The sequence below is a fragment of the Coregonus lavaretus genome (assembly GCF_964263955.1).
Source record: "Coregonus lavaretus genome assembly, chromosome: 7".
In the NCBI taxonomy this organism is placed as follows: Eukaryota; Metazoa; Chordata; class Actinopteri; order Salmoniformes; family Salmonidae; genus Coregonus; species Coregonus lavaretus.
Genome location: NC_139994.1, coordinates 24,034,399 through 24,060,812, shown reverse-complemented (window position 1 = coordinate 24,060,812; position 26,414 = coordinate 24,034,399). Strand labels below are relative to the sequence as shown.

The 26,414-nt window shown below is 43.4% G+C and overlaps 1 protein-coding gene across 3 annotated transcripts; it reads left to right on the top strand.

Moving 5' to 3' along the window:
* LOC311132232 (mothers against decapentaplegic homolog 4-like) lies at window positions 1–23,991 on the top strand. 3 transcript variants are annotated; one of them, XM_084165458.1, is made up of 12 exons: window positions 1–323; window positions 4,542–4,782; window positions 10,664–10,838; window positions 11,783–11,806; window positions 12,622–12,876; window positions 13,207–13,389; window positions 13,692–13,814; window positions 15,354–15,407; window positions 17,035–17,218; window positions 17,587–17,755; window positions 17,888–18,026; window positions 19,905–23,991. In XM_084165458.1, exons 2-12 carry the CDS (start codon window positions 4,546–4,548, stop codon window positions 20,114–20,116), a joined length of 1,755 nt encoding a protein of 584 aa, XP_084021584.1. In that variant the 5' UTR covers window positions 1–323; window positions 4,542–4,545; the 3' UTR covers window positions 20,117–23,991. The 3 variants fall into 3 exon arrangements, with proteins under 3 accessions (XP_084021584.1, XP_084021583.1, XP_084021582.1); XM_084165457.1 differs by having other exon boundaries at window positions 13,207–13,443; window positions 13,692–13,796; XM_084165456.1 differs by having other exon boundaries at window positions 13,207–13,443.
* Window positions 23,992–26,414: the final 2,423 nt, after the last annotated feature.

Below are 26,414 nucleotides of genomic sequence, written 5' to 3'. Positions count from 1 at the left end.
CCGGGGCCAAATCGTGAGAGCCGCATCACTATTGGCTGAGAGCCGCCATCCCTTTGAGACTGGAGACCCCATTGGCTGGGGCTCGGCGAGACACTCACGCGCACGATATCTACCCTCTTTTGTTATTGTACGGAGCGCGAGGAGAGGCTTGGAGGGAGCTAGCAGGATGCACGAGCAGAGACAGAGAGGCTGATAGTCTGAAATCGACAGGGAAAGAAATTGATAGCCCAGGAGGGGAGGAAAGGAATTCGGAATACTAGCTACCTCAGTGCAACACATTCACCACTACTTCTCTTCTAATCCCGCAATACTCTGGTTGATGTGTAAGTATAGTGAATTTATCAAATTATGCGGCTTCTTCTCGTCACGCGAGCTTGCCAATCACCAAACAGACCAAATAAGAGACGGAGGAGATTTCTGGACCCGGTCCAGACTGGCAAAATAGCTTGATTACTCGGTAGTTGTATCAACCATGCATATGTCTGGGGAGTGTCTGTCTGTCTTGGGTTTTATGATATGCTTGTCTTAGTTGCTTTTATTTCGAATGATTTGGTCCAGCAGTGATTTCACTGGCTGCATGATTGTCTAGTCTGCGCTGTCGATGTTTTTTCGGAAAGGTAGTTGATATGACATTTTGCCCTCTATCTTATCAACTTCTAATGTTCTACTGGATGTAGAACTGTAATGAGTTACATTGTATTGCCTGCTTTCGAATGATTAGATTGATACAACGTTGCAAGCGTTTTATCATCTTAACCGGGATTTCTTAAAACGTTTAGAGGGTAGCCTAGACTTAGTGACGCGATATGACCAAATATGGTGTGGCAGTGTTTGAGTCTCCGCGGAAGACCCTCGTAAAGGGAATGTATGGCTTGAAAATGGGTCAGATTGAGTTATAATAATGCATTGTAAGGGTCGGCCAAGAAGGTTACAACAAAAATGTTGTGTTTTGGTTGTAGCCTATTTTTTTCTCATGTAAAGATCCTTTCCGTTCCCTGAGATTAGCCTATAGTCAAGTGCAGGTGCACGAGACACTGACGTATACATTCACCTGCCCGTTTATTAGGTACACCCATCTAGTACCGGGTCGGACCCCCCTTTTCCTCCAGAACAACCTGAATTCTTTGGGGCCTGAATTCCACAAGGTGTTGCTAACATTCCACAGGGATGTTGGTCCATGCTGACGTGATGGCATCACACAGTTGCTGCAGATTGGACAGCGGTACATTCATGCTGCCAACAGCCCATTCCATCTCATTCCAAAGATGCACTATTGGGTTTGGTCAGCAACAATGTTCAGATGCGCTGTGGTGTTCAATCGTTGCTCAATAGGTATCAAGTGACCTAACGTGTCCCAGGAAAGATTCCACACACCAGTACACCACTGCCACCAGCCTGTACTGTTGTCCCCAGGCAGGATGGGTCCATGGACTCATGCTGCTTACGCCAAATCCTGATTCTGCCATCAGCATGACGCAACAGCAACTGGGATTCGTCAGACAAGGCAATGTTTTTCCACTTCTCAATTGTCCAGTGTTGGTGATCGCGTGCCCACTGGAGCCGCTTCTTCTTGTTTTTAGAGAATAGGAGTAGAACCTGGTGTGGTCGCTTACTGCAATAGCCCATCCGTGAATAGGATCGACGAGTTGTGAGTTCTGAGATGCCGCTCTGCACACCACTGTTGTACTGTGCCGTTATTGATCTGTTTGCGGCCCGCTTGTTAGCTTGCACGATTCTTGCCATTCTCCTTTGACCTCTCTCATCAACAAGCTGTTTTCACCCACAGGACTGCCGCTGCCTGGATGTTTTTAGTTTTTTTTCACCATTCTCTGTAAACCGTAGACACTGTCGTGCGTGAAAAGCCCAGGACGGCGGCCGTTTCTGAGATACTGGATCCGGTGCGCCTGGCACCGACAATCATACCACTTTCAAAGTTGCTTGTTTTGCCCATTCTAATGGTCAATCAAACAGTAACTGGATGCCTATCTGCCTGTGTTAGATAGCAAGCCACAGCCATGTGACTCACTGTCTGTAGGAGCAATCTATTAGGTGTACCTAATAGACTGACCAGTGAGTCTACATCTTCAATTGGCAAATATTATTTGCGCGGTACGGGCCTATATATTGTGAGCATTGTTGGATCGGTAATGTTATTGGCAGCATCAGCTGTTTTTATGAGGGAAATGGCAGAATGCTCACTACTTGCTACATAACAGCAGACTCTGTAGTGTAGCCATACTGTTATGTTATAATAGGTTCACTGCTAGGGTCTAAAGATACAATAGATCATGTGCACATTAAATGTAACCGCAGTGTGTTATACATTTATGCCTATAAGTGGACCTTAACCTTGTGCTCATGTTGTTATTACATTTTTAATAAAATATTACCTTCAAAATGGGGAAGCCCTGAGAGGGTACTGTAGGCCTACAGAAATAGTTGGCAGAACAGATTTGTAATCATTCATTCATTCATTGTTGAAGTTATATATCTGTTACTTGTGAGGTAAGCCCTAGTTTAGTACAAATCTATCATATACCCACAGAATGACATCTCTACTCCAGGCTATCATTATTTTCTCAGACTCCCCTTATTGTTGGTCACCTGTTGCATGGATTCACTTCTGAATAAAGCTTGGTTTATAGTGGTCTGATGACAGGTTGATCAAGTCGTTAGAACTACTGTAAACAATCCTAGCTTTCTCATCAACTGAGACTTCTCCCCGTTGCACAGAGCCCCCAAATCCTCTCTTTCCATAATATCACTCCCCATCTCTATTGGAGCAATGACCTCACAGTAACACTGGCCTAGTCCAATATAACCCCCTAACCCCTGCCCCTAGATATTTATCAGATTGGTTCAGCATAAGAGGACAGACACACCAGGCTTTTTGATGGTGTCATGCACCATTCCCTATGACTGCTTTGAAAAAACGACTATCAAAGCAATGCTATCCTGCTCTAGATAAGCTTTAGACTACAACACCAACTCAGTAAGCCTGGCCTATACAGTATATCCTGAATAACGAAGACACACATTGCTTGATATAAGTAGGACTGGCTGTTTTGTGATGTGACTCATGTTATGGTGACTGAGTTTGTCTTTTTATGGCTGTTATATGTTGAAGAAGCTGTGTCAATGAATTTCCTGAGAGTACACATACACACACACACACACTGGTAGCCTGAGACTTTCTCCCACAGCTTGAAGCCATGTTGTTGTGCGAGGATGTTTCCAAACGGACAGATATTAAGATAATGAGAGGAGGGAGAACATGGAGTCACTTCCAGTCAGCTTAGCCACGTAGATGCTAACAGGTTATGATAGCTCTGTCATGGCAGAATTATTTTAGCTCTTGCGCTTATTAACAGACAGACAAACAGAGCAAGGCTGCAGTTTTGCTATGGATTTCCTAATAGTGACATTTTGGGGTTATTGGCCTAACAGTTAAAAAATTAGCTTACATAAGATCAAATATTTATTTTTAGTGCAGATAGTACCACCCTGTTTCACTCAGTTTTGAAGCGTTATTTTTTTCTCTTTCATTTTGTGCCTCCTGAACTCGACCCTGGTAGTGGAGGTATGTTGATTAGTGAGTATGGGGGGCTCAATTTAATCAAATTGACATTGCACTAGTAGCACACAAATATGGTTTCCCCTTTGTCAAATTAAACTGTAGGATGGTTAAGGGCAGGCTATTTTAAAGTACCAGGTAGATTCCCCTCACAGGCAGGTGCCGCTAGGCTAGGGTTGCCAAGTTGGATCAAGCTCATTCTGGGAGATTATAGTTGTTAGCACGGATGCTGTGCATAAGAGTGCATTATCCATGGCTCATAAGATAGTATAATTGTATAATGCATTATGAACAGTGTATTCAATAGGAACATTTTTCACGTCTCAGTCAACGACATTACTATAATCTCCCAAAATAGCTTTATACCCCAAGATAAAGGCCAATTCCTGGAGACTCTGGTCGAGACCAGCCGGGAGGGTTGGCAATGGCAACCCGTGCAGGGGCAGCAGCTTGTAAGCAAAGATACTGCATCAGAATCAACATTGAAGAAGCTAATTTTATTGAATGCAGCCCTGGGACTCTTTCTAGAGAGATGGAGGGAAGCCAGTTGGAACGCTTAAATTAATTTGTTGATACTGAGTGTTATCAGCTGAGTAACAATGCCAGTAAAGAACGATGACACACACACACACACACACAAGCAAGTCGTAACAACTAAAAGCACAAGCCTTGATACACAACTTCACTCCCTTTTGTGTGTCTGTGTGCGCCAATGGTGTGCACTCATGTCTGTGCTCATGAATGCAGTATGTATGGGTTATTAAGTCCTTATGTAGGACACTATTTTGAATTGTATGCTATAACAGTATCACAATGTTGTCATAAACATAACATAACAACTGAATGTCAAATGACAACACAGTGTCATTTTGCATGCACCTGAACCTTTATGACAAGTGTTATGACATATGTCGAGGGTTATCATTATGCTAACCACTGACCTCTCCATTCCTCCCTCCCTCGGCAGCATCATGTCGGTGAACGCCCCCAGCAGCAATGACGCCTGCCTGAGCATCGTGCACAGCCTCATGTGCCACCGGCAGGGCGGCGAGAATGAGGGCTTCGCCAAGCGCGCCATCGAGAGCCTGGTGAAGAAGCTGAAGGAGAAGAAGGACGAGCTGGACTCACTCATCACCGCCATCACCACCAATGGAGTGCACCCCAGCAAGTGTGTCACCATCCAGAGGACCCTAGACGGACGCCTGCAAGTAGGTCATACAGTAGTAAAAAGAGATGGACATTATGAAAATATTGCCCCAAGTCTTTCTCTGTGATATAGGCCTGTACTGTGTACACATGCACTACTTACATGTCTCTCTGTGTGCTATAGATGACCCATCTGCAGGTGTCCATATACATGAATGAATACTCAATATATTGTGCAAAGTCTATAGTATAAATTATATATTGTGTATTCATTCATGTATATGGACACCTGCAGATGGGTCACCTATAGCACATAGAGAGACATGTAAGTAGGGCATGTACACAGTACAGGTCTATAGCCTAGCTAAAGCGGGTGTCAGGTAGCCTAGCGGTTAAGAGCATTGGGCCAGTAACCGGAAGGTTTCTGGTTCGAATCCCTGAGCCGTCTAGGAAAAATCTGCCAATGTGCCCTTGAGCAATGCACTTAACCCTTATTGATCCTGTAAGTTGTCTGTTAAATGACTAAAATGCAAACGTAATATCACAGAGAAAGACTTAGGGCAACATTTTCATAGAGCAAAAGCATTGTGCAAAAAATTGCATAAACCTCATTATAGTCTGGCAGTGTGATTTAATTTGAAACTTGTCTTCAACAATGTGCGATATGAGGAGGCGATTATTTAACTACAGTTTAGTAAACTGAGAAATACATAAATAGACCATTTATGTATGTCATGACACTGTGAAACCTACTGTGAAACCTCTCAAGGAGTTTCTCCTTGCCGCTGTTGCCCTGGTTTTTTGTGGGAGGTATTGTACTGAAAGACATGAACAATCTTTAATGATGATAGGCAACATGGAAACGTACAGTGCTATGAAAAAGTATTTGCCCCCTTTCTAATTTTCTCTACTTTTGCATATTTGTGATACTGAATGTTATCAGATCTTCAACCAAAACCTAATATTAGATAAAGGGAACATAAGTGAATAAATAACACAACAATTACATATTTATTTCATAAACAAAGTTATGCAACAACCAATTCCCCTGTGTGAAAAAGTAATTGCCCCCTTACACTCAATAACTGGTTGTGCCATCTTTAGCTGCAATGACTCCAACCAAATGCTTCCTGTAGTTGTTGATCAGTCTCTCACGTCACTGTGGAGGAATTTTGGCCCACTCTTCCATGCAGAACTGCTTTAACTCAGTGACGTGTGGGTTTTCAAGCATGAACTGCTCATTTCAAGTCCTGCCACAACATCTCAATTGGGATTAGGTCTGGACTTTGACTAGGCCATTCCAAAACTTCCAATTTGTTGCTTTTTAGCAATTTTCATGTAGACTTGATTGTGTGTTTTGGATCATTGTCTTGCTGCATGACCCAGCTGCGCTTCAGCTTCAGCTCACAGACGGATGGTTTGACATTCTCCTGTAGAATTCTCTGATACAGAGCAGAATTCATGGTTCCTGCTATTAAGGCAAGTCGTCAAGGTCCCGAGGCAGCAAAGCATCCCCAAACCATCACACCACCACCACCATGCTTGACCTTTGGTATGATGTTCTTACATTTACATTGACATTTTAGTCATTTAGCAGACGCTCTTATCCAGAGCGACTTACAGTTAGTTCTTACTGTGGAATGCAGTGTTTGGTTTATGTAATTGTTGTGTTATTTGTTCACTTATGTTCCCTTTATCTAATATTAGGTTTTGGTTGAAGATCTGATAACATTCAGTATCACAAATATGCAGAAGTAGAGAAAATTAGAAAGGGGGCAAATACTTTTTCATAGCACTGTATATATCTTTGCCTCGATACAGCTAAATGCTAAACTCTTTCATAGACTTTACCTGGAAACAGTGTTGGATAATGCTACAGGGCAATAGTCAAATGAGGAGTTGCTAATTTATGTGGATGCTATGAGGTTTCAGTTACTTAAGCCTTGCTAATGGTGGCTAATGCTGCAAAGTTACTAGGCAGCAGACTGTACTCACTGAGGCTAACACTATAGAGTTACTGACAGCTGGAAGTCTCACGACTTACATTAAACGCTAAACGTGTTAGCTAACAGCCAGGTTTTGCTAATGTGGCTAGTGCTATAGTAGTGAGACAAAGGGATACTTGATAATAGTAGCTAACACCTCAGTATTGCTAAGGAGAATCCTATTTCCAATGGTGGTTGAGGCTGTTTGGTTATTGGTGATGCTAATGTTGCAAAAATCATAAACTTGTGTTTAACAGTTGAAGCCTGAATTATGGTGGCCAGTACCACATGTACTGTCAACAGAACAGCACACAGTCAAGTTTTGCATGTCAAGAGAGATAACGTTGTAGGGAGTTCCCATTGAACCCCCACCCGTCCCCCTGGAGAGGGAGGGGGAGGGGGAGGAGGAGGGCTGGAGGGGCTGTTAAAGTTGTTTTGTCTGAGACACAGGAAAGGGGGCGGGCTAATTTGAGGCCGTCTGTTTTGAGTGTGTGTGTGTGTGTGTGTGTATATACTGTATGTGTGTGTGCCTGCGCACAGTGGAACTAGAGAGAGGCAGTTAATTCAATACGCCCTGGCAGAATAAATCCTAACTGCTGAGTGAAGACATCAAGTCTCACCTTCGGTGACCTTCTCCCCAACATAAGGGGAAGGGAGAGAGAGGGGGAGCTGTATAGACATAGCTGTAGACTAGATCAGGCTTCAAATGTCTAAGGACTTTGCTCACAGTCACATGTAGATCCATATCCTCTCTTTCTGTCACCCACTCCCGTTCTCTGTCTCTCTCCGTCTCTCTCTTTCTCTGTCACACACACACATGCATGGAGGCACACACACACATGAAATACTGTACAAACTCACTCCCCACCCCTATTTTCACACACAATTCATCTCCCTGCCACACACACACCCTTTACCCTGCTGTTTCCAGAATGTTCCAGGTACAGTCAGAACAGTATTGACACCAGCAGCTGTAGTAGCAGAGTAAAGGGGACATCATAACACACTACATGAGACTTAGTGTAGGGTGCGAATGATACATTGACTCTTGGAGGTGCCCTGAAATGTTCTCTATAAAAACAATTAGACTATCATGGGAGTGCTCGCGGTAATATGTTAATATTTTCAAGGCTTATGAGAGTGCCCTGATTTGGAATGGGAGAAGCCAGTGTCACGGGCGCGATCTGAACCTGGGTATCTCAAGGTAGAAACCAATGTCTTGGCTGTTAGGCCAAGGGTGATGGTGACAATGAGGGGCATCACGAGACCATGTGTCCGACTCATGTCTGCTACATTCATCCCCCTTAGACCACCTCCTCCACAAGAGACTGACCCACAGTTTGGTGCCATTATCACGAACAGGATCCGAACCCAGGTCTCCCACAGGAGAAACCAACATCTTGACTGTTAGATGGGCCGAGGGTGACACTTATTTTGAAGTCCCAGGCAGGGCTACCTCATCATGAGACTCATGTCCGCTATACCAGCATCCCCGGTAACTCCTATTATTTGATCTCTGACCTTTAGCCCAAGCGTATATGAACAGAGGTTACAGTCTCTTGTGTCTCTGTTCCTCTTCCAAAGACACCTCATGAAAGTTTATCATGAGGTTCCATCTTTGCTTCACCTGTGCGTCAATCTAAGTAACATAATAGAAAACATTCCCATCAAAATCTGTCAATTTAAGCTAGAGAGATCCGTTTTTTGCTTGGGCTGCGTCTCAATCCACCGCATCCGCCTTTGTCGGCCTTCCGCATCTGCGTTGGAAGACCATGAGACATATCGAAAATCGGTCTTCTCACAAAAACGATGGTGTTCTCCGTTTTGCTCTACAACCCCCACAAGGGACTCCTCTGAAGGTAACCCATACAAACAAATAAAGTATGGAGGTAGTTTTGTGCCAACAAAAATAAGGGCTTAAATATGTGTAAAAAAAACCAAGCTTTCCATATCTCCTAGATACAGGACAGACAATTCAAAACCTTATTTCTTATGATTTCTTTACTGTCTTTTTTGCCTTTTATGCATGTGTTATTAAGTGTGTTTCTATGGGCTATAGTAGTAAAGGCCAAATTCAATATTTTATAAATTCAAAATCAAATTGCAAAATGACCATCTTAAAACAATTCCATATGTTAGCTTAGTACTCCTGCCCACCCCCCCTCCTCCAACGGCTTTGTCACGACTTCCGCCGAGGCTGCCTCCCCTCCTTGTTCGGGCAGGTTTCCGCGTTCGGCGTCACCGGCTTACTAGCTACTGCTGATCCATTTATCATCACTCCATTTGTCTTGTCTTCAATCACACACCCCTGGTCCTTATTCCCTCATTAGTCATGGTATAAGTGTTCCCTCTGCTTCCTTGTCTGTGTGGGTGATTGTTTATTGTGGAGGTTTGTGGAGCTCGGTGGAGCTCATGTATTGTGTATCGATGGGAGTATTCTCCCGTGTGCCTTGTATTTTCCAGTGCGCCTGTTTTGTGCCCTGGAGTGTGTTTGACACATTTCTGTGTAATCCTGTATTTTGCGGATTAAAGCCTGTTATTCTGTGATTTACCCTTCTGCGCCTGACTTCTTCAACACCACCTCATCACAGGCTTAGACTTTTAGAGGTTAATCACATTTATTTTCAGTGTTTACCAATATGATATATAACTGCCTATTGATTAAAACATGCTGTCATATTGTACAGGAATACATGTAGTTTTGACAGTTGGGTCAATAGTGCCTTTTGGGTAGTGTACTTTTGTAAAATACTAAACATTTTAATTTCATCTAATTTTAACATTATGTCATAAAGAGCACGTGTTCAACTTCATAAAAACATGTTTGGTCCTCTGTAGCTCAGCTGGTAAAGCACGGCGCTTGTAACGCCAAGGTAGTGGGTTCGATCCCCGGGACCACCCATACACAAAAATGTATGCACGCATGACTGTAAGTCGCTTTGGATAAAAGCGTCTGCTAAATGGCATATTATATTATATTATAAAAGGTTAAATAAAAAAATGACTATAGTAAGTGCCTATTAACTGTCAAATAAAGTAACAGGGTTGAAGTTTTCATCTTAAATCAGCCAAATCAGCTTGTTGTTTGCATCAGGGAGGGACAATTAAATGCAAGCTTCATAAAGAAATGTTGTTTGTTAAAGCCCCAAGGCAGTCTTTTTACTTTCCTTTTTAAATCATCACTGTACTATATGTCTAATAAATCACTGTGTGTGTTTATTTCATGAAAATAACTCTAAATATATTTTTTACCATTTATTTTCCAGAGCCTCCTTTTGCCATTGAAATGCTCAGTTTGATCCTGTGGGTGTGTTGATACACATTTTTATATATTTACATACACAGCCCAGATAGGATTGTCTACACTCTATCTAGAACCTAAAAGGGTTCGGCTGTCCCTATAGAAGAACCCTTTGAAGAACTCTTTTTGGGTCCAGGTAGAACCCTTTTGGTTCCAGGTAGAACTCCTGGGTTCCATGTGGAGCCCTTTCCACAGAGGGTTCTACATAGAACCCAAAAGTGTTATACCTTGAACCAAAAAGGGTTCTCCTATGGGGAGTGTAGACTCTAGAGCAGGGCACTCCAACCCTGTATCTGGAGAGCTACCGTCCTGTAGGTTTTCACTCCAACCCTAATCTAGTACACCTGATTCTAATAATTAGCTGGTTGAAAAGCTGAACCAGGTTAGTTACAACTGGGGTTGGATCGAAAACCTACTGGAGGGTAGCTCTCCAGGAGCAGGGTTGGGGACCCCTGTTCTAGAGCCTACCCCACTTACCCCTTCAAAGTAGGAGGATACATATGCAAATAAAAGATGACTGGTCATTGGTCAGAATAATCAGATCAAATTGTGATGTCATAATGTGGGCAAAAAACTCCATCCCTCCTTGAATTACCCTCTCTCTCTTTTGCCCCCCCCCCCCTCTCTCTCTCTCTTTCTCTCTGTCTCTATCTCCAGGTTGCAGGGAGGAAAGGCTTCCCCCATGTGATCTACGCTCGACTATGGCGCTGGCCAGACCTGCACAAGAATGAGCTAAAGCACGTCAAGTTCTGTCAATACGCTTTCGACCTCAAATATGACAATGTGTGTGTCAACCCCTACCACTACGAGAGAGTGGTTTCGCCCGGCATTGGTAGGTCTGTTCAACAGCTTAAAGGGATAGTTCGCCCTATATCGCGTAATGTCAAATGGTGCAGGTGTTTCTGATACGTAAATACTATGTTTTCTGTTATAACATGACAAAAATTACAGTAGCTAGGTTTCCATCCAGGTGGCGACAGATTTTCATGCAAATATTCTGAAGTCCGCAGAAAAACAATATGCGTTTTCCCAGCAGAGATGTTTCAATCAAATTTACTTTCTGTGGATAAAAAGCTGTGCGTGATGACATAAAAAAAAAAAAAAAAGTTTCCATCGCATTTTCAATACTACTGATGGTTTTGTCCCCAAATGTTTTTCTAATAATAAGCGTATGTGCCCGTTCGGTTCTTGGCACGTGCGCTCTAGCCATCAGCTCCCAGATACAGTGCAAGTAGGCTACCTACATGATGAGATTATTATGGATAAGAGCAAGATTTTATATTTGTCAAACGCCAGCCAAGCATCAATCATCATCTAACCAGAATTAGACCCTCAATATTTATTGGAAAAGAGCATCAAGCTCATCAGCGTGCACTTTCACCACCCTGTGAAGTTCAACATAACTTATTTCATGTGTTGCCTAATAAACTGCAAGCTTTCCCGAGTCGTAATGGAAAGACCACACAACATATCATCGCGTGACTCCAAGTTTACTTCGATACGATGGTTATTATATCAATATTTGTGCACATAATACATTTTACAGACACAAAAAGACCCCACCTTGTATTTTGTTTTGTCGACATATGGAAAGTTTACCGACAAATTTGCTGTTTCCATCAGGCCTGTTGTGACATTTTCTATCCAACATGGACTTTACTCGCATAAAAAGGTTTATGTGAATGATATTTTGACAATTTAACTTAACTACAAATGATAAGCATTTTCTCTCTCTTATTCCCTCTTTTGTTTTCTTTCTTTTGTTCTCTTTCAAAGTTGGTCTCAGTCTTCAAAATACAGGTGAGTGCACTATCTCAGTACTAACGAACTTACTGCAGGCTTGTTTAGTATAACAGTATTATACTTTGCTGGTGGTATTAGATGACCAAACATTCCTCTTTCCTTTCAGTCCTACACCCTTTTCACACTACTGAGCCTAGCTGCACTGTGCTGGTCTGGCTAAGCATCCACCATAGTTGCTGGAACTGTGCTGGAAAGGACAATGTGAAAAGAAAAAAATTCAAGTCAATAGTGTGAAAATAGTACTATTGAGGTTCGCTCGTGCCTCACTGGCCTGGATGCCAGACTGTTTCTGCATGAATTTTACTTTTTTTACATTTTAGTCATTTAGCAGACGCTCTTATCCAGAGCCGACTTACAGTTAGTGAGTGCATACATTTTCATACTGGCCCCCCGTGGGAATCGAACCCACAACCCTGGCGTTGCAAACGCCATGCTCTACCAACCAATGAATTTATAGTTGCCTAGCCAAAAATGACTTGCATTCATTACAAAGCATTGAACGTTTTAATGTTCATAATTGCATAAATGCATTCACAATGCATTACACACAGGTGGTTAATAATATAATACAGGTTTTATACCTGTTAATACAGGTGGTTAATGCATTACACACAGATGGTTATATATTTTACTTAAGCTAAAATGTTTATTCTACTGAGCCATTTACTTCATGTTCGTATTATTATTTCTTATTGTTGCATTGTCGAGAAGGAACCTGCAAGTTAGTGTTTCGTTGGACGGTGTAAACCATGTGTATCCCCTACATACAACTAATAAAAATGGAAACTAATGTTATACCATGTTGTTGGCAGCCCTCTCCCTCTCTCCTCTAGGCCCCCCTGGGAGGTTGATCAAAGAGGAGTACATTCATGACTGTATCCAGATGGAAATGCCACCAGGCATGTCCCCGTCGGACCACCCCCACTCTCACCCCCACCCAGGGGCGCTCAAGCTACCGCCTCCGGACCACTACGGCCAGCCCCTCCCGCCTCTGCAGCTCCCGCCGGAACCGCAGCGCGCCCCTCCGCCCATCACCCTCTACCCCAACATGCCCCTCTCGCCCACAGGTAAGACCGATAGTTGTTTAATGAATGGAGGGAGTTTTACGCACATCCAACATAATAACGGGAACTAGACCAAAATAAGTTCCAATACATAGAGAAAAATGGAATGTCCGCTCCTGTTTTGCTGCTCCCTAAGGTGATCTTTTAATAAAGCTTAGGTGATTGTTTGGCAGATAGATGTTACCAAAGATGTCCATAAGTGTTCTATTTCTGTTTCTAAGGGTGTTACTGCGTAATCCCGTTATATTAAGTTTTGTTTATTGATTGCTGCCTACCTATTGATATTGACAACAACCTGGTAGCTCTTCGTGTGGGTCTCTCTCTCCTCTCTAGTGTCCGGCTCTATGCTGCCTCTCCAGGGAGGTCACAGTGAGGGGCTCCTACAGATCGCCTCTCCTCAGGGTCAGGTCATGACCCCCATGACCCCTATGACCCCCACGCCGCCCCCCTCCACCCCAACACACGGCCCGCCACATGGGCCACCACAGACCCCCCAGCCACCCCAGCCGCCGCCTGGTCAGAATGGATACAACAGCTCCAAACACACACAGACACAGGCTGCGTTCCACAGTTAGTACTGCCATACGGTTCACACACACAAACACAAACACACACACACACACACACACACACACACACACACACACACAAACAAACACTCAGGGAGCAATACACAAGTCATTTCAATGGCATGATGAATCGTCATATTTAAAAAGTGTAAAAATAAATCGAAATATTTGTAAAAATGCAAAATGGTAGTTTGCCTGATTGATGACTTGTGCCTGTTGTTAATTTGTATTTCTTGTTTTGGAATTCAGCAACTTGGACAGGCAGCAGCACAGCCTCATACACTCCTGTAGGACCCCAACAACAGAATGGGTGTGGCCACCAACAGCCTCCTCTCCACCATCCAACCCACTTCTGTAAGTTAGGCAGTTACAGTAAGTTATAGTATGCAATCCCAAAGTGTGTCTTTATCTCTTCTGAGGTGCTTGGATATTGTTAGGAATAGTTAGGGCTGGGCGATATGGCCAAAATATCATATCATGGTTCTTTTAACATTTTGGACGGTATTTTATGTTTTTGAATAATACAAGTTCTAAATTTGCTTTATGAGTAGAGCTTGACCCTAGGGTGGCAACACATACATTCTAAGTGATTTCAATGGGTCTTCCTCCATTCTGATTGTTTTATACTGTTCAGTTCAACTTCAACCAAAAACAATTGAAAGATTTCTGCATTTCCTGCACTCATTTGGGATAATTTCCACACTGTCACGTAGGGCTGCACGATATGGGCAAACAATCTAGGCCTTATTTTTAACCAAATGTTGAAATAGCGATTTGACTTGCGATTTAGAGCAAAACACTTTGGCGAACTGTTGGAATCATGGAAATAGAATGATTATTCTAATTCTATAGTTAGAATATAAAAGTGGGCACTTTGAATACAGTGTTTGACATGACAACGAATGAAAATGCCAGGGAGAAGTTATTGTGACAGGGTAGGAACCAAAGTGTTATGTGTTTCATAGGGGACCCTATAATCTTTGTCTACATTTAATGTTTTCTCATAGCTACTTCATGTAGCTAACATATTCATGCTTCGCATATTCTTCTTTGATTTAGAAGATATTGTTGACTCTGTAAATGTATTAGTTAGCTAACTAGTGATTATTTATTTTATTAACCCTTATTTTACCGGGTAAGTTGACTGAGAACATATTCTAATTTACAACAACAACCTGGGCAATATTTACAGGGGAGAGAAGTCACAGAGAGTCAGGACACCCGTTTAATGTCCCATCTGAAAGACGGCACCTTACACAGGGCAATGTCCCCAATCACTGCCCTGGGACATTGGGATATTTATTTAGACCAGAGGAAAGAGTGCCTCCTACTGGCCCTTCAGCACCACTTCCAGCAGCATTTGGTCTCCCATCCAGGGACCGACCAGGATCAACCATACTTAACTTCAGAGGCAAGCCAGCAGTGGGATGCAGGGTGGTATGCTGATTAGCATTAGCGGCTAACACAATTTAGGCCCAACTTGCTAAGAAAAGAAGAAACACAAACTAATAGTGTAATTATAGAACGCTAGTGGATTTCTATTAAGAAGCAAAGTGAAAACAGCATCGTTGTCATCAATGTTGTTGCTTGTGCTGCATTGACCATGCAGACCGAATACATGTGACAGGGGGCGGGGCTAGGTCTGTATGGAAAGTGGCATGGAGAGAGAGAGAGTGGCGAGAGATGATTCAAGTATCGGAGTAAACTGCAAAAATGTACGTTACACATGGCATATCACATTTAACAAACCAAACATTCAAATACCGTTATAGAAGGTCAAGTAAAAACCCAAATCGGTCCGTGCATCAATACCGGTATATCGTAAAATGCGGTATACCGCCCAGCCCTAGGAATAGTGTATGTTTGGTAACCTGTGTCGTAATCTAAGTATTTTACTTGTTCACCTTCTAGGGTCTCAGCATCATGGCTCGGCCTCATTTCCTCCCCCTGTGTCCAATCATCCAGGTAAGACAACACATACAGTGCATTTGGAAAGTATTCAGACCCCTTGACTTTTCCACATTTTGTTACGTTACAGCCTTATTCTGAAATTGATTAAATAAATGTATTCCCTCATCAATCTACAGAAAATACCCCATAATGACAAAGCGAAAACAGGTTTTTAGAATTACCTTATTTACGTAAGTATTCAGACCCTTTGCTATGTGACTCGAAATTGAGCTCAGGTGCATCCTGTTTCCATTGATCATCCTTGAGATGTTTCTACAACTTGATTGGAGTCCACCTGTGGTAAATTCAATTGATTGGACATGATTTGGAAAGGCACACACCTGTCTATATAAAGGTCCCACAGTTGACAGTGCATGTCAGAGCAAAAACCAAGCCATGAGGTCGAAGGAATTGTCCGTAGAGCTCTGAGACAGGATTGTGTCGAGGCACAGATCCGGGGAAGGGTACCAAAAAATGTCTGCAACATTGAAGGTCCCCAAGAACACAGTGGCCTCCATCATTCTTAAATGGAAGAGGTTTGGAACCACCAAGACTCTTCTTAGAGTTGGCTGCCCGGCCAAACGGAGCAATCGGGGGAGAAGGGCCTTGGTCAGGGAGGTGACCAAAAACCTGATGGTCACTCTGACAGAGCTCTAGAGTTCCTCTGTGGAGATGGAAGAACCTTCCAGAAGGACAACCATCTCTGCAGCAATCCACTAATCAGGCCTTTATGGTAGAGTGGCCAGACGGAAGCCATAAGCACCTAAAGGACTCTCAGGCCATGAGAAACAAGATTCTCTGGTCTGATGAAACCAAGATTGAACTCTTTGGCTTGAATGCCAAGCGTCACGTCTGGAAGAAACCTGGCACCATACCTACGGTGAAGCATGGTGGTGGCAGCATCATGCTGTGGGGATGTTTTTCAGGTGCAGGGACTGGAAGACTAGTCAGGATCGAGGGAAAGATGAACGGAGCAAAGTACAGAGAGATCCTTGATGAGGATCTGCTCCAGAGCGCTCAGGACCTCAGACTGGGGCAAAGGTTCACATTCCAACAGGACAATGACCCTAAGCACACAGCCAAGACAACGCAGGAGTGGCTTCGGGACAAGTCTCTGAATGTCCTTGAGTGGCCCGGCCAGAGCCCGGACCTGAACCTGATCGAACATCTCTGGAGAGACCTGAAAATAGCTGTGCAGCGGCGCTCCCCATCCAACCTGACAGAGCGTGAGAGGATCTACAGAGAAGAATGGGAGAAACTCTCCAAATACAGGTGTGCCAAGCTTGTAGTGTCATACCCAAGAAGCCTTGAGGTTGTAATCGCTGCCAAAGGTGCTTCAGCAAAGTACTGATTAAAGGGTCTGAATACTTATATAAATGTGATATTTCAGTTTTTCATTTTTTATAAATTTGCAAACATAAAAAAAAAAAAGTTTTTGCTTTGTCATTATGGGTATTGTTTGTAGACTGATGAGGGGAAAAAACAATTTCATCCATTTTAGAATAAGGCTATAACGCAACAGAATTTTGAAAAAGTCAAGAGGTCTGAATACTTTCCGAATGCACTGTATGTAGATGTATAGATGCAAAAGCATGCACGCACACACAAACACTCTGCTAACCACATTATTGTCTGTGTGCAGGACCAGAGTTCTGGTGCTCCATCTCCTACTTTGAGATGGATGTCCAGGTGGGGGAGATGTTCAAAGTGCCGGCCAGCTGCCCAGTGGTGACTGTGGATGGCTACGTGGACCCCTCAGGGGGCGACCGCTTCTGTCTGGGCCAGCTCAGCAACGTCCACCGCACCGACTCCAGCGAGAGAGCCAGGTCTGTGCTCCTCTAGTGCTATCCCTATATCAATAAGCATGCTAGTACTTACCTTGCCACAAATTTGTATTTTGTATGCTTTTATATGTGTCTGTGTTGTTTTGGCTCAGAAATGTTGATTGGTATATCTATGCCTTTTTGCAAACTATGTGTATATCTCTCATTCATAATCATGCCATGCCTTGTCTCTATCTGTTTTTACCTGTGGCAGAAGACCCACTAGCTAAATGCAACTTATTTTATTGACTGAAATATAACACTATAACAGTATAACACTATATATATATATATATATATATATATATATATATAACACTAACTTATATTCACTTGTACTCAGCATCTTCATCTCTCCCTCTCTCTCACAGGTTGCACATAGGTAAAGGAGTGCAGCTGGAGTGTCGTGGCGAGGGAGACGTGTGGATGCGCTGTATGAGCGACCACGCCGTGTTCGTGCAGAGCTACTACCTAGACCGAGAGGCAGGCAGAGCGCCAGGCGACGCAGTACACAAGATCTACCCCGGCGCCTACATCAAGGTAAGGAACACAATGACCTCTGTCTGTTCTCTTTGCAGTTGTTTGACCTCTGACCTCTCCCTATAGGAATTTGACTGGACACTGATGTCTCTCTGTAGGTGTTCTGACATCAGACTGTTCTCTCCCATGTAGGTGTTTGACCTGAGACAGTGTCACAGGCAGATGCAGCAGCAGGCAGCTACAGCGCAGGCAGCAGCAGCAGCTCAGGCTGCCGCCGTGGCAGGCAACATCCCCGGGCCAGGCAGTGTTGGAGGCATTGCCCCTGCAGTCAGTAAGTACATTGTACAGTATATGAGATATGCACAGCCTTAGTGTCTTTTATTAAACATTTTCCATTAGGCTATTGTGAATTTATTGCCTCTGTTGAAGTGTTATTCTTTTGAAGAGAATGGGTCTAAGTATTGACCCCTGTGGGACACCCCATTTCTCTTTTAATCTACACTGAATATACCAAACATTAGGAACACCTTCCTAATATGAAGTTGCTCCCCCGCTCCTTTTGTCCTCATAACAGCCTCAATTTGTCGGGCATGGAGTCTACAAGGTGTCGAAAGCGTTCCACAAGGGTGCTGGCCCATGTTGACCCCAATGCTTCCAACAGTTTGGTTAAATTGGCTGAATGTCCTTTGGGTGGTGGACCATTATCTATACACAAGGGAAACTGTTGAGCGTGAAAACCCAGCAGCGTTGCAGTTCTTGACAAACTGGTACGCTACCATACCCCGTTCAAAGGCACTTCAATATTTTGTCTTGCCCGTTCACCCTCTGAAAGGCACACATACACAATCCAAGTCTCAATTGTCTCAAGGCTTAAAAATCCTTCTTTAACCTGTCTCTTCCCCTTCATCTACTCTGATTTAAGTGGATTTAATAAGTGACATCAATAAGGGATCATAGCTTTCACCTGGATTCACCTAGTCAATCTATCTCGTAGAAAGAGCAGGTGTTCTTAATGTTTTGTATACTCAGTGTATACCTCATAGGGATTGGCACGATTATTCAAATATTTGAATATCCAAACAGACGTTAGTGTTCGATTACTTGAGAGAGTGCCTTTTTTTTTTGTACAAAATATATAGGCTTATTTTAACAATTTTAAGGCTTTCTCAATTAAATAAAATGATATATTTGACATTGCTACACAGAAGGATATACCATGACATTTTCAATTCTTAATTTTATAAAACCACAAACTTTTGAATGTAGTTTTTATGACGTGCGCCCCATAAAAAGGAATACCTCATAGCCTACACAGGTTATACGTGTGTAGCTTGTTGTTGGCACTACAGTCAGAGGCTCCATGTGTATCAAGTGAAGTGGGAGATTTCTAATCAATGCAAAATGGAATTACAATTAAGTTGACTAAATGAAAAGGCTACAATGATCAACCAACAGGTAGGCTGTTGTTTAATATGAGTGGAGTTGTTGTAGACAAGGACTGGGAGCGCAGCAAAATAGCCTAAATTAGCCAGCTAGCTAGCTGGCTAACTTAGCTGGCTAACTTAGCTGGCTAAGTTAGCCAGGCTTCTTTACATCGATTTGATGCAGTCAAGACAGGCACTACCAGATGGTATGATAGGAACCTATGGAAGCAACAAGTTTGTCTAACTAGCGTGAGTCGGTTTGGCTACTTTTCTCTCTCCCTCTCTCTCCATGCCACACAGACTGTCACACACACCAGCCCCTGCTCCTCTTCCGCTGCTCCCCCATCCTTCTGCTGAAACAAGCATACACTCTTAGTACAAAAGATGCTATCTAGAACCTAAAAGGGTTCTTCGGCTGTCCCCATAGGAGAACCCTTTGCAGAACCCTTTTTGGTTCCAGGTAGAACACTTTTGTTTCCAGGTAGAACCCTATTGGGTTCTATGTTGAACCCTTTCCCCAGAGGATTTTACATGGAACCCAAAAGAGTTCTACCTGGAACCAAAAAGGGTTATCCTATGGGGACAGCTGAAGAACCCTTTTGGAACCCTTTTTTCTAAGAGTGTAGCGCACCGGCTCCCTCCCGAGTCACGCGAGCAACTCCCCATGTGAAGTTTTCTTTTAAAAACATGTATTTCGACTATCCGGAAAAAAATCATGATATTATTCTAATAGTGAAATCCTTTCAAATGCCCATCCCTAATACCTCACTTCCTCTCTCTTCCAGGTCTTTCTGCAGCAGCAGGGATAGGTGTGGATGACCTCCGGAGGCTGTGTATCCTGCGGCTGAGCTTTGTGAAGGGCTGGGGGCCCGACTACCCCCGGCAGAGCATCAAACATACCCCGTGTTGGGTGGAGGTCCACCTGCACCGGGCCCTGCAGCTGCTGGACGAGGTACTACACACCATGCCCTTGGCCGACCCAGGACCCGCTAACTGAGTGAAAGGAAAGAGGACCAGTTGAAAATCCATACTGGGTTAAAAACGTACAATCATACACACACTGATTCCCCCTCTTGATGATACATATAGACTGATACATGCTGATAGAACCACATACAGGCACATGCATGTTTTCTTTCTATTTAACGCTCACAATCTAGAGCCACTCAAAGCCTCACAAAGGCTAACCTCAATCTCTCCGTCACACACAGACACACACTCAAGCAGCCAACAATCACTGCACACTTCTTAACCACTTGTACTGTCTCCTACACGGCAATGCAACCACTAACCAAACCACATGTCTGTGGGCATGCAGACATAAAACTACTGATGTCCTTAGCATACTTTCCATGTTTTGTGAACATTAATTGTTTTTGCGCAGCTTCCACATGCTAAACAAACGCTACAAAGCAGCCTGGACCCCTGAATTACCGTTCATGGAGGTTATTATAGTATAATCAGGTAACTTTAGTAAATATGTCTACTGAGTAATTAATGTTTATTGGTCTTCTGTTCTCTACAGAAATAGATATGCACTGTAGAAATCTAGGGATGTGTTTCAGAGATTCAGTGTCCTAACATGATACAAGCACTTTGGTACTCCTCAAATGCACACACAATCCACACTTGCTTATTTCCTGCTTACACACACACACACACACACACACACACACACAGGTCAGAAATCCAGAGATGACCCAAACCCAGGAGGACTAAAGAACTTGACCCAAATAACTCATGAATAATATGACGTGGTCACACACACATCTCACACAAAAAAATCAGATGTGGATTCTGAGGTTAACCTAGAAGATTTACAGAGTCTTTGGCAAATCCAGACCAAAACCTGGGTCACAGAACCAAAATGGCTCAGAACCTTGGAAGAACACCAGAGTGATGGAACCAGCGTCCTAAAGAACCTAGCCAGCCAATTTGTCATATCTGTGCTTGTGTTGTGTTCTGCTGTGTGTGGAGCTCAAATCACATAGTTAGTCATTGTTAACATTGTTAGCTCGTTAGCCCTGTAATAGCACAGGGCACCTTTCTCAAGCTAATTTATTTTCTTACCAAAAGATGAAAAAAAGCCCAGAAATGTCAGCTTTAAAAGTGGTGTTTGTATTTGTGATGAAGCAGTACAGTGTATGTAACCAAACAGTTTGCCATATGGTGGAACTCACCAAAGCCAGAATACCTCATGATAACAGTGTAAACCCAGTTTGTCTTTCAGCCAAAACCTCAGACTCTCAGCATTTTCTCCTCTTGTAAGTTCCCCCTTACAGCCTCATATCACACTATGCCTGTATCAGCAAATCAATATAAGATAGAATATGGAGTGGACCCACAGTGGAGCCTTGGGGAACCCCAAGACATGATCCAGGCTGTAATACAGTAGTTGCTAAGCTTTAAAAGTTTAAATCCAGTGACTCGTGGGAATAATCATTTGAGTAGAGACTCAACACAACTTTTTAAAATATCATTGTAGAATGATTCATTCTCAGTCAGTTTAAATTAGGCCAGAATAATATTACTTATACTGTGACTTAGGTCTCATTGGATAAACATCAAATGTGTTTTCACTTTGTTGCATTAATTTAAATCAGGTACCCTAGTGTTGGTAACAATCAACATCAAGCCTACTGAAGTGAAGTTATGACTGATGTTCTCTAACATTGATGCATGATACGATATGAAAGCGAATCATTTAAGACGTTTTAACACATTTTCGACAGTAGTTGAAAGTAGGCTTGGCTTCATGATTTTGGGTTGAAGTGCCTGGACTGAATGCAAACCTTCACCCAATCCAGAGGCAGGAACATGAGTGCTTTTATTAGCTCCTTCCTGTGCTCTGGTGCATTTGATACCTGTGCCTTTCCGTTCTCCTAGTCAAGCTGTTTAGGGATGTACTTCACAGGGTTTATGTCATTCTTAAGTGGGACCTCTCCAAGGCATGACTATTTCCTCCAGTCAGAGTGGGATATCTACTAAGCCTACATGTTGGCAACATACCCTATGCTCAAGGTAAAAAAAAGTGTTCTCACTGTTTTGGGAGAATCTCAGTAGCTCTTTTAAAATCTGTAGTTGAAAAGAGTCTATTCAACAATTTTAGTGATAGTTTATTCAGAAATACAAGAGATTTTGTTGAAAGAGAAGCCTCACTGCAGGGTTGAAAAAGTTGGCTCCGGTTATGTTGAAGATAGAAGTAAGCCTTCATATAATTGTTGTAATTTAAAACAACTGCTTTAAAGTGAACAGCCATTTATATTCACTGTTTGTGATTTGTGCGTTTAGTTTTAGTCAAAGTAGATGATACACCTCACACTGGGTTGTAACACACAAATTACACTTTGTCTTCCTTTGTAGATATACAGTACCATGATATACGGGTTGTCATCTCAATAGTTTTATCCCTTCTGTTGAGTGTGTTGGTTGGGGGGGAAATGGAAAAGAACACAGCTCAAGTGTTTGTACCTGCCACTTTTGAGTTTTGCTGATCAATTTGGGCAGTGAAGCAATAAGAAGTGAAATGTGTTGAGCTCAACTTGAGTTAGATTGAGACCGACATCTAGTGGTTCCCTCAGGTACTGTGTCACAGCCCCATTTTGAGGTATTATTACATAACACTTTATTATTGTATCAGGCTGGTATTGGATTAATACTGTTTGACAGTTATACCCCAAATATCCATATAGCCCTTGTGGTGTTATTTAGCCTTATTGAACAATTATGTTACTAAGGTGTCTAATATGAATTGGGAAAACTTGCTGCCCCTTGAAACTGTGCATGCACTCCACACACCTTTGTCACAGTTTATTTCATTATTTGTCACTTGGGCTCTACGTGTGTCTGGGAGTGTTACGTATTCAGGGATGAAGAGAGGTTTAAAACTATGGCTCTGCATATCATAGTGCTATATCTACCCCACTACATCTCCCCTCAACCAATGCTTTAACCATTTTAGACTAGGGTTGCAAAGCTACCGCTAGTTTTCCAAAGTTACCAGAATCTTCAGTCATTTTGATAATTAACAGAAAATCTATGGCAATCTATCATAACTTTGGTAATTTATACTTGAATGACTTTAAAAAGACAAATGTATTCATATATATAGTATTCCTTTTTTATGTCTGTGTCCAAATTTGTCCATGAGTTTCTAGTAGATTACTCTACTAGAACTCTGCAACTCTTCCAACTATTGACATTTTCACAACTGCCACCAATTTGATGCCAAAACATTGACAACAAATACTAATTGACATAGTAAAATAAATACAAGTGTATTTCATGCTGAAACCCTCATATTAAACGTCAAAGGTATTCACTAAGTTGATGGTTTATATTTAGGATCATGTTTTACAGCTTTGTCATTCTATTTTGTCTGTGATAAGGCCACACAGAGGACCAGAGGTAATTACAGACACCTGTGATAATCTGAAGTACCCAAAAGGGCCACTAGATGTATTAGGATAGATTACAGGAAATTCTTGAATGATACCAAAATTCTGGTAGTGTAGTTTGAAAGTTTCCAGTAATATACCCTCCCTTTGCAACCCTAATTGAGACCCATATCATGTTCCTTTGCATTTGACCACATTCAACCTGATACCTGTCACCAAAGAGAACGTGAGTGAGATGACGGTCACTCAACAGGAATCATACATCATTCCATACATAAATTATCTATTTAATTTCAAAACAGAAAATATAATAGACAATATGTTATCAAGTGTGAAATTACTCAATTTGGCTATTTTATGGGTATTGTTATTTCTATTGTTGTAATTGTAGTTATTTTATTGTAAAAAGACATGCTACTCTTGTAATGTTGACTGTACACCAAAGTGAAATAAAAATACAGCATTGTCATTTTAATACAAACTTTTTTGTTGTGTTTTGACACTGTTTGAATGACTTTTCATGTTAATTTAGTTAACAGTATTCAAGTCCTTCAAGTCTTGAGGGTACAAATGCTGCAATTTAATCTACAATGGGAAACATTTGGTAGAGGAAACTGCCCCAAGGCAAAGTGAAAGTTTCTGCTAATATTGCACAGTATGTATGCAAGGCTTCTACATGTCACGTTCGTCGTGTAAAGGATTGGACCAAGGTGCAGCGTGGTATGCGTACATGTTTAATGTTAATAATAAACACTCGACAAAACAACAAAATCCAACAGAACGTGACGTTCTAAAGGCTATACATCAAAACAAGCCAAACAAACAGAAACAAGATCCCACAACATAGGTAGGCAAAATGGCTACCTAAGTATGATCCCCAATCAGAGACAACGATAGACAGCTGCCTCTGATTGGGAACCACACCCGGCCAACATAGAACTAGAATGTACACATAGATATTCACACCCTGACCAAACCAACTAGAGATCTCTATGTCAGGGCGTGACAGTACCCCCCCCATTCAAAGGTGCGTACTCCGGCCGCACCAACCTGACTCATTAGGGGAGGGTCCGGGTGGGCATTTAGCCTCGGTGGCGGCTCTGGGCGTGACGTCCTCTCCCTTTCTGCCTCCCCGTTGCACCCCTGGTCCGGTCTGGACCTCGGTGCGATGCTTCCCCTCTCAATCCTCCCACGATGCACCAAGCCCTGTCTGGACCCTGGTGTGGGAGGCCCCGACCCTGGAGAGGGGTTGACGTCTAGTTCTGGAGTGGAGCCGCTGACCGGAGCTGAACTGGACCCCGGTGGAGCGGACTGCTCTGGCTCTGGACTGGAGCAGCTGACCAGAGCTGGACTGGGCACTGGTGGAGCGGACTGCTCTGGCACTGGAGTGGAGCGGACTGCTCTGGCACCAGCCGTACCGGGCTGGAGACACGCACCACTGGTCTGGTGCGAGGAACAGGCATGGGCCGCACCGGGCTGGGAACACGCACCACTGGTCTAGTGCGAGGAGCAGGTACGGGCCGTACCGGACTGGAAACACGCACCACTGGTTTGGTGCGAGGAGCAGGCACGGGCCGTATCGGACTGGAGACACGCACCACTGGCTTGGTGCGAGGAGCAGGCACGGGCCGTGCCGGACTGGGTACACGCACCACTGGTTTGGTGCGAGGAGCAGGCACGGGCCGTGCCGGACTGGGTACACGCACCACTGGTTTGGTGCGGGGAGCAGGTACGGGCCGTGCCGTACTGGAGACACACACCACTGATCTGTGAAGGCGGCATAGTGCGCAACGCCGGCGCATAGCCTGGTGCCTGCACGGTCACACGCTCCTCAAAGCGAGTGCGGGGAGTTGGCTCTGCTCTGCAACCTGGCTTCGCCAGCCTCTGCTCTAAGTACTGAGCTCTCTGCTGCTGAAGGGTTAACTCCTCTCTCAGCTCCTCCTGTTGCCTGGCCAACTCCTCTCTCAGAGCATCCACTGACTCCTCCTCCCTGTGAGCCTCCTGTAGCGCCTCCCTCTGAAGGGAGAACTCCTGCTCCCTCTGAGCTAACAGCCCCCGCAATGTGGTGGTCTCCTCTCTCAGACTGCTGAGCTGCAGGTCTTGGAGGGCCTCTATCATAGCGGCCTCCTCCTCCTCCACAGTCAGCCTTTTCACGGCCTCCTGCTGCTTCGTCGACCACCCCGTGTGCCCCCCAACATTTTTTCTTGGGGTTGCCTCTCGGGCCTCCTTCGTCGTTGTGCACTTCGGCGTCGCCGTTGATCCTCTCTTGCCTGGGCTTCTTCCTTTGCCCAGGGTCCTTTACCGGCTAATATCTCCTCCCATGTCCAAAATGTCTTCTCCTCCTGGCCACGCTGCTTGGTCCTTTGGTGGTGGGATCTTCTTTCACGTTCGTCGTGTAAAGGATTGGACCAAGGTGCAGCGTGGTATGCGTACATGTTTAATGTTAATAATAAACACTTGACAAAACAACAAAATCCAACAGAACGTGACGTTCTAAAGGCTATACATCAAAACAAGCCAAACAAACAGAAACAAGATCCCACAACATAGGTAGGCAAAATGGCTACCTAAGTATGATCCCCAATCAGAGACAACGATAGACAGCTGCCTCTGATTGGGAACCACACCCGGCCAACATAGAACTAGATAAACTAGAATCTACACATAGATATTCACACCCTGACCAAACCAACTAGAGATCTCTATGTCAGGGCGTGACACTACAAGACATTGAAAGTATGAGGTTTGAAGTGAATTTATACAACAGTCATAAGAGTGTCTGTCATATGATCTTCATACCCTTATAATAGCTGTTTAAGATTGTGAATGGTGTTATCCCATGGTTAGTGTAACACTGTTAACCATGTCATTTCATTGTTATATTGGCTTTGTAGCCAC